The sequence below is a fragment of the Manis pentadactyla genome, chromosome 2 (assembly GCF_030020395.1).
Source record: "Manis pentadactyla isolate mManPen7 chromosome 2, mManPen7.hap1, whole genome shotgun sequence".
In the NCBI taxonomy this organism is placed as follows: domain Eukaryota; kingdom Metazoa; phylum Chordata; class Mammalia; order Pholidota; family Manidae; genus Manis; species Manis pentadactyla.
This window is the reverse complement of record NC_080020.1, coordinates 147,231,191-147,244,173: the sequence shown is the minus strand read 5'-3', so window position 1 is coordinate 147,244,173 and position 12,983 is coordinate 147,231,191. Positions and strand designations below refer to the sequence as shown.

General features: G+C 36.2%; 1 protein-coding gene across 1 annotated transcript in view; it reads left to right on the top strand.

The window, feature by feature from the left end:
• The window catches only part of MRPS9 (mitochondrial ribosomal protein S9), a 74,299-nt gene that overhangs the window by 54,657 nt on the left and 6,659 nt on the right, over positions 1-12,983 (top strand). Inside the window, exons 5-8 of the mRNA XM_036921495.2 lie at positions 203-282; positions 8,763-8,848; positions 9,722-9,797; positions 12,199-12,367. Of these exons, the coding sequence (XP_036777390.1) occupies positions 203-282; positions 8,763-8,848; positions 9,722-9,797; positions 12,199-12,367 (411 nt within the window). The remainder of the gene's footprint in view (positions 1-202; positions 283-8,762; positions 8,849-9,721; positions 9,798-12,198; positions 12,368-12,983) is intronic.

The window sequence follows — 12,983 nt, the reverse complement described above, 5'->3', positions numbered from 1 at the left end:
ATAGGTATGAGATATTAAATATATGAAATATTTACATGTTAAACATGCTAAACTATTAAAATTCTAAATATCAATTCTTTTTGTTACGTTAAAAATTAGAATTATAAGCATGTCTTAGAACTGCAATTAAATGCAGCTGTTTGGTCTCTCTCTGTGCATATTTTTATTTTTGTTTATTTGTTTTCACCTGGCTTTTTATTAGCAATCCAGTGGGGAGAAGATGGCCGTCCATTTCATTTTCTCTTTTATACCGGCAAACAATCATATTATTCATTAATGCATGTAAGTATGTTACCTTCATGACAAGTAATATGAAATGTAAGCTAAGTAACTAATTATACCAGAGATTTTGCTCAGCTTCAGAATTTACCAAGTACGTTTCATAATGGACAAAAATAAGACTTCCAGAGGTAGACAGTCTGTCGAAAGTCTTTACGTTTTATTAATTCATTTTATTAAAGGTAAATGTAATAGAATTTATATCAGAATAGTTGGTCCTTAAAGTGCTTTTTACATACCGATTGAGAGTCCTGTTGGGTTATGTTCAACCCAAAGGTGGTCCATGTGTGTGCATGCAAGGGAGAGGGGACTGCGTGTCTAATGCTGTCAGGGGCTGTTTACCTTGGGAAAAAGTCAAGTAGTTATCTGCACTTTTTATTCTTCATGTACAGTGCTTTTCATAGCACAATGTAGTATCAGAGCCTCAAATTTGGGCCCCCCAAAAAGACCCAGGAGATTATTTTATTTCACTTGGACTTCCACCAATATATTTGAGTGCTGGGAATAGTTTTTATTTTGTTTCAGAGCTGTGTTTGTTAGCATACAAATTTGGGGAGTTCCCCAGAGTAAATTTTAAAAAAGGCTGGATGCTGCTGCCCAGCTTTAAACAGAACCCATTTTATTTTAAGAACATGATGTCTAGTTTCATTTTATTCATTATATGATTTTTTAAAGTTACAGAAATATTCACTGGGCTTCCCCCACCCACAGTCAGATTTCAGGTTGCTTGAATCCCATGCATACATTTACCCTGCTTTTTAGAACTATCTGGTGTTTATTTGTGCTCCACAAACCCAAAGGACAAAATCCCCACTTGTCAGGTACATTTATTTCTCAGGGAAAAAAAAAAGAAAACCTTCTTTTCGCTTTCTGTTGACCTTGGGCAAATGAGCTTCTTGCCCTGGCAGCGATGAAATGAATGATAAATGTAGAGTGTGTCTTTGCTGAGTAATGGAGCTGTGGCTCGCCTCTCCGCAGAGGTTCTCCGCACAGCCCGAGGCTGCCCGGGGACCCCTGCTGTTCATTTAAATAGGTATGTCAAATCTGCCTCTGAACGCCGCTGGTGTGATTGGTAGTAATATTTGTGAAGGTTCCATATGGACTTGAGCCCCCTGCAGTGCTAAGAAATAATGTACAACGCTTCATGGTGCAGACGCAAATTTTCTCTGGAAAGGGATGCAGTGCTGCGTTTTAGCTGTCGGAGGGGATGATGGAGCTGACGCGCTAGGCCTGTCAACTTGTTACACGGATGGGTTGCACGCAGTGAAGCTGTGGAAAATCTGTGCCTTTTAACTTTTCTACTTAATCACGGTTGTAGCATTGCCTTTAGACTGTATGCTACATTAATTCTCTTCCTGCCTTCTGCCTTTCATCCCAAGTTTCACGGGAAAAAGTAAAGCATGCAGGTCTTGTAGAGGAGCCTTATCAACCAGCTGTCATCTGACAAGCCATTTGCATTTGTTTGGGCTGAAACTGAGCAACCCAAGGGCAAGATATTTTGTTGCATTCCACCATAATGAAGAAATTACACATTGAATAAGAGAGCTAACTTTATTTTTAGTCTGTTTCTGTGTTTTAAAAGGTATTGCTCAAAAAGGGGTCCATTCTCAGTGCATAGAATACTGTCTGACTAAAATGTCAAGTTATATTTGATTAATAAACATTCCTTCTTTTTGAATAATACAGTTTCTATTACATAGAGGGGAGTTCTTTAGGTTTTTATGTTTTAGTTAAATTCAGTAACTTAGGTCAGTTTATTTTGTGGCATGTTTTGACTCCCCAAACAGTAGGGTCTTACCATTTGTCTTAATGTTCATCAGAACAATTTACACGAATGAATTACAGGTATTTTGGTTTACCTTAAGGGTTTGCTTCAGTAGTTAATAAAACCTTGTATTTTCAAAAATGCTTTTTCTACAGTTTTAAAGTAAATACATTTATGGAGAAAAGGATAAGTGTTTTCCTAAAAGTTTGCCAGTTACTTCAGCATTGGGTGTGGCAAATCTAAATTACAGCTCTAGTCCTTCCTGTCTCCTTTGCTAGAGGGCACAACAAACTTCATCCTGGATGTTTGCTGGTACTTTGAGATGTTGTGTGACCAGAGAGTCACTGTTCAGTTTACAAAAGGGGCGTCGTGGTGAGTCAAGGTGCTGCATATCCAGTACAACTTGAAACTGCTTCACATGTTGGTGTTCTCCTTTGTTCTGTCTTCTCTTGTCGGGGGAGGAAATGCCTTTCCATCTGTGTGACAGTGATTCCCCACTGCCATCCCACTGCAACAAGGGTCGACCCAAAGACCGGGTGGGCATTCAGTACTTGGAAAGGAACCATTGTTATTATCATTTCTTTTTCTTGTAATTTCTCCCATGTGACAGGGTAAAAGACACTAAGCCAAACAGTTTTTCCCAAGTCATTGACCAGCTGTCATTGTATGAGGCATGGCAGTCAGCAGCCATGCTTTTTGACACAGATCACAGGTCTAGAGCATGTGTGCAGTGCTGCCAGGAGACCTTGCTGATGTCGATTAACCTTTTTATCTTCTGTAATAGTGCCAAATCTCCTTTATAGAATTTGGTCTCTGTTTGCATAGTAATAAGCACACGTATTCCGTTAGAGCAGCCAATAAGGTAGCCCCGATGTAGCTCACAGTTAAGGGGATTGTATAATGCTTTCGTAAACATTACCTCCAGTTGGCCTATGGTTAGTTCATGTAGTTTTTGTGGAGAAATGGGGAGGTTTATGAGGGAAGATGAAGATGAGAAGAAAGAAGCAATTTTATTGTTTATGCCCAGAAATGAAGCATGATAAGAAAGTGTAAAGTGATGAAAAATTTGCTAATCTGGGGGATATCAGACTTCATTAATTGTAAAGATTCATTAGAAGTTAGTTAGAATTCCCATTTTCCTATGGATACAGTAATACTCGTCTCCAGGTTCCTGGGAAAGCCATTAAAACCCGCTTATTGTACAGTATGGTGAATATGCTGTACACGTAACCAAAAAGGCATAAAGTAGTACTAACAAGTACTCTTAAGCAGTGAGAAGGAATTTAAGAAGAAATAGGAGACCTAAGGAGTTTCTCAGAGGATCACTGGTTACTGAAAAGGGAGCTCTGTGCGTGATCGCACCCGTCCAATCTGTCTTTCGCCCAAAATGGATGGCTTTCCTTCTTTTGCGGCCACTTAACCTGCAGGATTTGTATACTTTTCAGACATGATTTAGAGTTTCAGTGTAGGGTTTTAGGAGCAGAAATGAAGAAATACAGAAAGAATAAGAGAAGTTCCCTGAAACACCTGAGCAAAAGGGAAGGATATTTAAAGAGAATATATGTGTCGGTGCAACAAAGAAAATACCATAGGGCAGCTGAATTGTGAGGAGCATAAGTTTAGGTGAGGTTGGAAACCCAGAAGGCAGTGTGCCCGCAGCAGCTGGACCCTGTCCAGGCCCACCAAGTTGGAGGTGAAGGGAGGAGTGGGCTGTATCCACAAGACATTTGTAATCTGTGTTGTTCATGGTTAAGTCTATATGGGTCTTTTAATTTAAGGAAAATGTTAATTCATGTTTAGTCATTAATACATGTTTCTGAAAATTTTTAAACTCACTCACTGAAAGTGAATTGAAAATTACTTAAAACTCATTATAATTATGGAGTAATTCACTCTGAAATGGGAATCCTTTTGTAAAATATGATCCATTAAGTCAAGGCGTGTCTATAATGCAGCCTTTCCCAAAGTATTTTCTGAGAAACATAGGTTGTAAAATATTCTTCAAGAGAGAGTCTCTGAAATTAAGTTCATTTGGGAATATTGCTTATTGGGTACTAGGAAACTAATGAAGACATACTTAAGAGCATGATAAAAGCTGTGTTGAAGTTCTTCAGTAAAGAAATCTGTTGCATTAACCCACTGCTGCTTAAGCATTGGATCATGGAACCCTTTCTACCCAGAAAACTTTTTAATTTCTCCTGAAACCAGTGCTTGGGAAAGGCTACAGTGGCATTGAAAATACTCTTAAGTTGTCAAGTACAATTAAGCATTTATCAAAATTTTTACATAAGCTCTACCCACTCTATAATCGTTTAAGATACGGTTGTGCATCTCTACAAACTGCGCTGGGAATAGCCCATCTTATAGAAACCTCATTTACATTTTTAGGACTGTTTTACATAAAGCAATGGAGTTTTTTCAAAATATTTCTGTAAACTGAAGCAAGCCAATGATGAAATTTCATCATTACAAGCCAATGATGAAATTTTTACTGAAAAAATGTGTAAAATTAAGGAATAAGTAGATCATTGTATATTTAAATTATTCTGTTAAATTAGAAAAGTGTTTAAAATAAAGAAAACCAAGTAAATCTAATCCTGATAACATATATATAAACAGGATTTGTTTGCCTTTTGAAACAAGCTCCTGGTTTATTTAGAAATCCTTCAATTTATTTTCAATGACTGAAGTAACCTTCCATGTTCATAAAACATGAGAACAACAGCCCCAGGAGAAGCGTGTGGCTTCATTACAAGAAGATTCCATACTCAGTAAGCACAAGTCCTGGGGATTTAGGACTATGGAATTCTTATTTAGTTTCTCTCTCCTTTATAACCTATGGTAAATATTTAAAACTCTTAAAATAGTACCCTTATCTTTAAAAATGGAGTTAAAATAGTGACTCTTCTTACAGTGAGGTACTGTGAGGTAACTACTTTGAAACTATGTAAAATGCTTGTTTTTTTTTTGAACAGCTACAGACTGGTGCTGACTTACATCTACATGCTGTTCTAAAACTTTTGTTGACAGCAGGAGTTAATTCAGTGATAAATTTAGTAACAAGTTGCTGTTCTAGAAGTATCTTTACTACTTTTTACTCAAACGATTATCACTGTATATCTTGTATGTTTTAATTATAATAATTAGGAAAATTCATTTTTAAAAACAGATTTGACTTACTGTCTCTGTTGATTTGATCAAATTGTTTTAAGAAAATGGATTGTTATAATAGATGGTGGAGCTCTAATTTGAGTAGTAAAAGTATATGGCATCTGAGTTATGAGCACTTTCACGTAATTACTCCTGGTTATGTGCTTCCCCAGAGTACTTTTCTATAACACCTATACATGAGGCTATTTCCTTTTTATGTTGAATAATGTTATTTCATACTATATAAACCATACATAAGCATATTATATTTACAAAGTCACAGCAAGGGTCAGTCACTTGGTGATACAAGTACATTACTTGGAAATTTAGGTAAGTAGCAGAAACCATGATAAATGACTTATATTTATTTCACCTTATTTTATATATGCCAGTAGCCAAAAAATTGAGAAGATTGTTATTTAGAAATTTGATTTTCTGTGATTTTTGAATACGTATTTCAAGTTAGTTACTTTTCTGTTACTGAAGTAGTATCTCACATGATAATTAGTTTATCATTGTATATTTTGTGTATCAAAATACAGTTGACTTTTTCTGTTCACACTCCCACAAGAAAAATCATTTGTTTATCCTTCCTAAAATTGGAATTTCTACATGATAATCAAAACAGATTTTAGAAGGGTACTAAAAATCATATTGCTCATGCTCTTGGAAGGTTTTAGCTTAAGCGTCTCTTTTCTGCAACCTGAGCATCTGGTATTTTCAAATTAGGCATCTTCTAAATTTGACTCATACATTATGGAAATCTGATGACACAAGGGGTGGATAGGCTTGCTTTGATTTTATGAAATATTAATCATAGCTGTGATTAATGATTCAGCATTTCACATCTGGGTTATTCCTGTCATATTTGAAAATTCTACTGTTAAATACAGTATATAAACTTAGCGTAGGTGGGGGTCATACTAATTCTCTGGTGTCCTTTAAAAATTAAGTGGAAACTGAACAATATACCATAAACTACTGGTGATAATCTGTGATGTTGACAGTTCCTGGCATATTTTATACCCTCAACAATTTTTTTATGTAAGTTAGGGATTTGAAACTATAGAATCTACTTTCCAGGAATGGTGCACCAATAAAGTTGTTTTGAATATTTGGCTCTTGAATAACATACCTCACCCTTGCTATCATTTCTGGACTATTACTATAGGTTAGGCACTGGGCTAAGTACCTTACCTATACTGCCCTTTTTAAAGAAGTATATGGGTTGGCTTACTAAAAACTATATTTGTTTAAGTATTTGTTGTGAGTGAATAGAATTTACCTTATTTGAAATTTGACAAGTACTTTTCATGGGTTTTCTCATATTATTTTTTCTGATTATTTTACATGGACTATTTATAAGTTATTATGGAGCTAAATATAATACTGGAAGGTAATAGCATAGTGAAGAATATTTTAAGAAAAATATGAATTTAAAGTAAAAATTGCCCAGAAGTCATTGGAAAGTGGTGGTGAAGACAGCAGTCCAAAGTTTGGCCTGAAACTTCCCTAGAAGGCAGGTCAGTCATTTTTGTTTTAGTTGTTTTGGTCATCCCAGAAAATGACCAGACTTACAAGTCAATGAGGGCTGTTTGTTACTGTGCTTGGTGTTCTCTTGGTTTTTAGCTGGGTTTGAAAGCTACAATGTGTCAGAACCTCAAGACTGAAGCAGACCATCTGAGATGAGAGATACCAGGCCTTTACCCCAGCCCCCAGATGTGGTGGTCCTGCTGTGGTCCGGCCTGCTGACAGGCTGGCACTGGGTGCACGGGGAGGTGCTCTTTGCATTGTGTCTGTCTGCTTCATACATGCAACAGGGGATTCGTTCTGTGGATTTTTCCCCTTATTTTACCTGTCCAGAGTACTTGGGAATATTTTCTAGAAACAGAGGGTCATAGAAATTTTTCTGGTACAGCAGTTGGGTCACAGTCCAGCATCTCATTCTTTAAAAATAAATTGGAAGTACCCAACCACAACCTGTCAGATGAGTTCCTGGCAACAGTAAAGCAGGAACATGCTCCGTGTGGGGATGGCTCCCGTTAGTTCTTGCTTTCTGCAGGGTAAGCGCTTGTTTGCTGTTAAATTGTCACATACATTCCTGTGCTGCAGCTGATGATAAACTTGTACTCAGGATGTAGTTGTAGAAATTGTACTTAATATGGACACTAGGATTGAACTGACTTAGTATGTTCCTTGGCTGTTGTGTTGAACTAGACCTTCCCTAGTTCTAGTGTTTACATTCATATTTGCTGTGCATCACTCAGGGTCATCATTAGAACAGATCACTGGGCCCCACCCCAGAGGCTTTCTTCAGAAAGTCTGGGGCAGGCTGAGAATTTACATTTGCAGCCAGTTCTAGGCTGGGCTGCCGCTGCCTGGGAACCTACCTTTAGAACTGTTGACTGAGGGGTTATTTCACTTCCAGTTGGAGAATCATGCACACTGTCAATGTAAGCCCTTCTAAATAGGAAGACAGTGGAAAAGGAACACTTCTTTTTCTTAGAACAAACTCTTTATCAGCAATGTATTGTGATATAATACAGCAGTCTAAGCCCACAAGAAATTGCCCCCCAAATATGAAAATATTAATTAAGACTATTGGAGATATAGAGGGACATCTCCATCAGTAGTAAGTTATGTCTTCTGACATTAGCTGAGGATGTTGGAAGATGCCATGATTAGCAAGAGAAAAATCTCCTTTATATCAAATCTAGCCCACCCTTTGAAAATGACTGTTCATGTGCAAGTTACAAATGAGTAGTAGACACATACTGGATGTGAATCCTCAAGTAGTTCAGTTTGCTCAATCAAAAACACTGGGAGACAATTGCACTAGTCTACTTGTTATAAACTCATTCGCAGAAAATATATTTCATTGGTAACCTTTATTGCCAGTTACCGCTTTTTACAAGTTATACAAAATGGCAAAATTTCCCCCACTTATATTACAATTTAACAAGTGACATACACTCACCAGAGACTTTCTTAGAAAATAAATTAGTAGAAGGAAATCAAAGAATGAAAAATAAATATAATAGAAAACTTTTTTAAGATATAAACTATATGGTAAGGACTTAAATATTATGTAAATATTAAATATTAGATAAATTCCGCAGTAAATACAGTAACTTTACTGGTTAATTTTCCAAGTTTGAAGTGCATAGTGCTATATAAGTTGTGATTTTTTTAAAGGAAAATGTTGGTCCTATTTATGGAACTGTAAGAAAAATATGGTTTGTAGCTTTGTTTTGTTTTTTTTTTTACCAATCTCACTGGGTATTTTTTATGGAGTTTTTTATGAAGTAAATTTTTTATAGAATTATTTAAAAATCAGTTAAGTGGGCTACTATGTAGGATGCTAAGTGCTCATTGAAATTACTCTACCATCCTTTAGTTTGAATGAGTAATAGTGTTTTTAAAAAGTAGTTTCAGTATTATTTGCTGTACAGCTAGATTATTTGAGGAGGTCACTTTCAGAATGAGGGGTACTCACAGGGAAAAAATAAAGGGGAAATGATAATGTACCATATCTCTCACTAAAGCGTGTATGTTTTATTTGCCACAGGAAGCATATGGAAAGCTACTAGATGTAGAAAAACACCGAAATAAGTTGCAAGCCAAAGATCTATTTTCAGAAAAAACTAAAACCATGTAAGTTCTTTTCTTGCATTAAAATGTATGACAGATTTAAACTAGAAACACAATGTTTACCATTGGTATTTTTTAAGGATCCCTAAAGCTTAAAAGTCTGTTGCATATTTCAGCAATAATTATTAATGTTAGAGATCAAAATAATAGGTGTTTTTTTGTTTGAGAGGAAGTAAATATAAGTTTAGTCTTACGCTATTTTATTCCAGATTTATATATTAAATGGCACTTAGTTACTGTATGTGAATATGATGTCCTCCAAATGTTTTTGTATATAGCTGTGTATTAACATTTACGTGCTTTAGTCTTTTTTGTTTTGTTTTTGGTGTTTCAAGGTTTGTGCTTCCATTTGGCAAACAGGGACTAATTAGATCTTTCAACTTGAGCAACCGGTTTTAAATTTTGACCTAGCTATTGACATATTTCTTCCTATGCAAAAGATGTAAGTCTTTGAGCACACCTTGTTTAGGTTGTAAATACTACCTCTAGCCCTTTATTTAGACTTTATTACTACTTAAGTCCATTAACAGGTCCATTAACTCTGCGTCCATAACATCCCCTTTGAAGTAAATTATGAAAAGCCAGCACAATTTTAATTTTTAAGGAAATCTGGTGGCTTTTAATATTAAATGAGCTACACAATGACATGTTTAACTCTTCAAACAAAACATTTGCCAGATTGGATGTCTTCTCTAAAGTAAAATGAGGAAATGAAATAATATTTCTCAAAGATAGTTAACTTGGATGAAATTTTACTGTTGTATAATATGGAAATTTGTTTCTCAATCAGGAATCGCTACCTCGCATGGGATCTTTTGTGATATAATTCTAATTGCATGGTTAATTTAAAAGAGAATGTATGTGATGTTTTAACAGAAACCCGATTGGCAGCAGATGGCTGATCAAGGAAGAACTAGAAGAAATGTTAGTGGAAAGACTGTCCGATCAAGATGTGAGTGGTTCATCTTGGATTTAAGGGCACCTGTGCCCTAAGAAGGCAGATAATTACAGTAGTTAGGCTCCCAAGAGTCACACTTCTCAGAAGCTGGTGCCCCTAAGACAATTTTCCTTTTTAAAACATATTTGTATAAGTTGATTTCTCCTGTGTCACGGCCTCATCTGTGGTCAGGAAGGGGACATGCCTGATCTCCAAACCCTCCTTATGTACGCACCCTGTGTCCTCTGCTAGTTCTAGGGGCGTGTGGCAGATGTCATTTTTCATCTCTTTCAGGAAAGTGATAGCCAACTTTACAAGCTGATTTTAAGTGTAAGAAGCCATTACAGGTTGAGTACAGAAGGAACGAAGCACATGGTTTCCCTCATGCAGCATGCTGCCTCCTGGCTTTCCTGTGTGCAGCTCTGTAGGGCCAGCATTTTTCACCTAAGAATCTACAAAACCTCCCATATCAGAATCACTTGGAATGCTGGTGATAAAGTGCCACTCCCTAAGATTCAGAACCAGAATAGAAATTCTAGGGGTGTTACCCAGAATCCATACTAACATGTTCCCCAGGTGAGTGTTACATGCTGTAAAGTTGGTTACCCATGCTTTGGGTCTTAATTAGATTCATAACAGTGTATGTCAGTATTATCAGAGGAAATTTCACTGTTTTAATAAATACTTTGATATTGTGAACTTAGATTATTTCTGGAAGATTTGAGTGTAGAGAAATTTCACAAATTGTTCCAAGAAGGGTTTTCTCCTTGCATAGCAGTGGCTAACATTGTCAGGTTAATGTGCCACCATATAGATTTTAAGTCATGTACATCAATTGCTTTTTTTCTCATTTAACATACTGGAGAAAGTCATGATTTTGGAAAAGCTAAGCAATGTGCTTAACTGGGATGTCAGGCATTTGGTGAGGGGTAGATCTGGAGTTACTTCCACTGTCCTGACTGCTCAGCCAGTGTTGCTGCACTCGGATCTAACCAAAAAATCTCTCTTTGCTTCTTCATTGAATGCAGCATTTCATTGTTTCCTCTGTTTTCTGGCTGATTGGATTTTTATAATACAGGTGTATGGTGTTTTATGTGGCTTTTTGTCCTTCTATTTAGTCTTTTCATTTGGAAAGCATCCCAAGAACTTTATTACAGGTGTGCAGCTATAGGATAAAGCAACCATCTGTATGTGTATTTATGATCATATTTTGTCCTTTTGGAATGCTGGATAGCAGGAGAAATCCCAATCCTGGGGACGGCATCCAGACGAGGCAGCAGGGTAGGCAGTGACTTCTTAAACCTTATCCTGGTTCATGAGCAAAGCTGTAGGCACCCCTGGTTGGTCCAGTCACATCACAGTGTGTGAGATGGGCTTAAGAGAGTAGCTGAGAACAGAGGACGCAGGCCTGCCAATGAAGGAAGAAGGGAGCTTTTATCAGGCCAGGTATCAGAGGTGGCCAAGTATTTCACCCTTACTTAGAAAATTACCTTCTCTTTCATTATAACATCACAGGAAGCAGTAATGAAAGCAGTCCTTTTAATCTTACTGGGCAGATTTTTATATATTTCAAATTATTCATTTCAGATTTTCACTGTAAAGTCAGGGACAAAGATGAGTATCATTTCTAGGGTCGGCAGACACATAAATAAGGTTATCAAAAATTGGGTTTCACGTTCCATATTAACTAAGGATCTCAAGTATTAGTTGTTTCCTTCTGCATAAACACTTTAGAGTGATTATCCTGGCTTCTAATTTTAAGGGGTTAATACCAAGTTGTTTACTTTCTAATCACATGTTGAAGAACTATTTAAAAAAATGCACAGAGTAGCAAGGATAATTTATTTCAAGAGGTTGCCCTTTAAGTCAAGTATCTCTTGAATTTTTAAATAGCTTGATTGTTCAGTTTTAAAGGAAATCATAAACATTAAAGTAACACAGCTTGAACAGCTAAAGATATATTTGCCAAATGTATTATGAAATGTAATTTAAGAGGTACATTTTCTCAAAATCAAACTCTTCCCATTTTACTATACTTACTGGAAATTATTTATGAACCTCCTCTTGATAACAGTTCTAATAAAAGAGTAGAAATCACACTTGAAGATCATCTAAATATTTTTTGGAAATGAATTTAGATCTCAATTTCAAGTAATCACGGCACGGAGAAATTGATTTTTCTTTGAATGATAAATCTCTTTTGTTTTTCAAAAGAAAAGATGGCACACTAAAGATACACAGGGAAAGTGTGCTGCATCTGTGTGCTGTTTTAGAAGCATCACGGAGGTGCAGAAGTGTCATCCTGTCACAATTCATCAAGAAAAGTGACATTGGAAAGATCAAATGTATAAAAATAGAAAAAATTTAGCAAATGCAATTACACTTGCATCTTCTAATGAATTTTTATTGTCTGCAGTACACACAGTTCATTCGGCTGCTAGAGAGGCTGTTGGCATGGCAGTGTGGGGCCGCTGAGGAAGAGTTCGTGCAGAGGTTTCGTAGGAGTGTGACTATTCAGTCAAAAAAGCAGCTGATTGAGCCCTTGCAGTATGATGAGCAAGGAATGGCCTTCAGCACAAGTGAAGGTAATGGCATGTGCTGAAAGAAAATGAATTTGGTGAAGACTGAGAAACTATAATTATTTTTATTTGCTGTTGCTCTCTGGTATTCAGTTTCTTTTGGCTACTGCTATTTCCTCATTTTTAAGGTTCTGTTGAAGTTTTAAAAACCTGAGCCTTATAATATCCCAAGAAAAAACATGGATACATACCTGCATAATCACATGAACACTTTCTGTTTTCATAGATTTATAGTGAACCTTTTTATTTTCCCATTTTCAACTGGTAGAAACATTAAGATATTTATAATAAAGGTTTCTTATATAAAATGAAAATACTTGGTGAACCTGCATTTCAGATGCTGAAACTGTGAAACAGGTGAAAACTTTAGGTCCTCAGCTCACATTTTCCTTGTAGATACACAAAGACGTCCTGCTGTGACTTTCAGGAACTGATCTTATTAAACAGTGTGTTTGCAACTCTTAAAATTTAACATCATTCCTTTGTCTTTTTCAATGAATCTTTTCAGAGAAATAGAGCCTTTCCTGAGGATTCCTTTTATTTCTACCAGTTATATTTTATCATACTTTTAATATATTAAAAACATTTTGTGATTAGATACCTTCTTACTGGCTATAAAAGG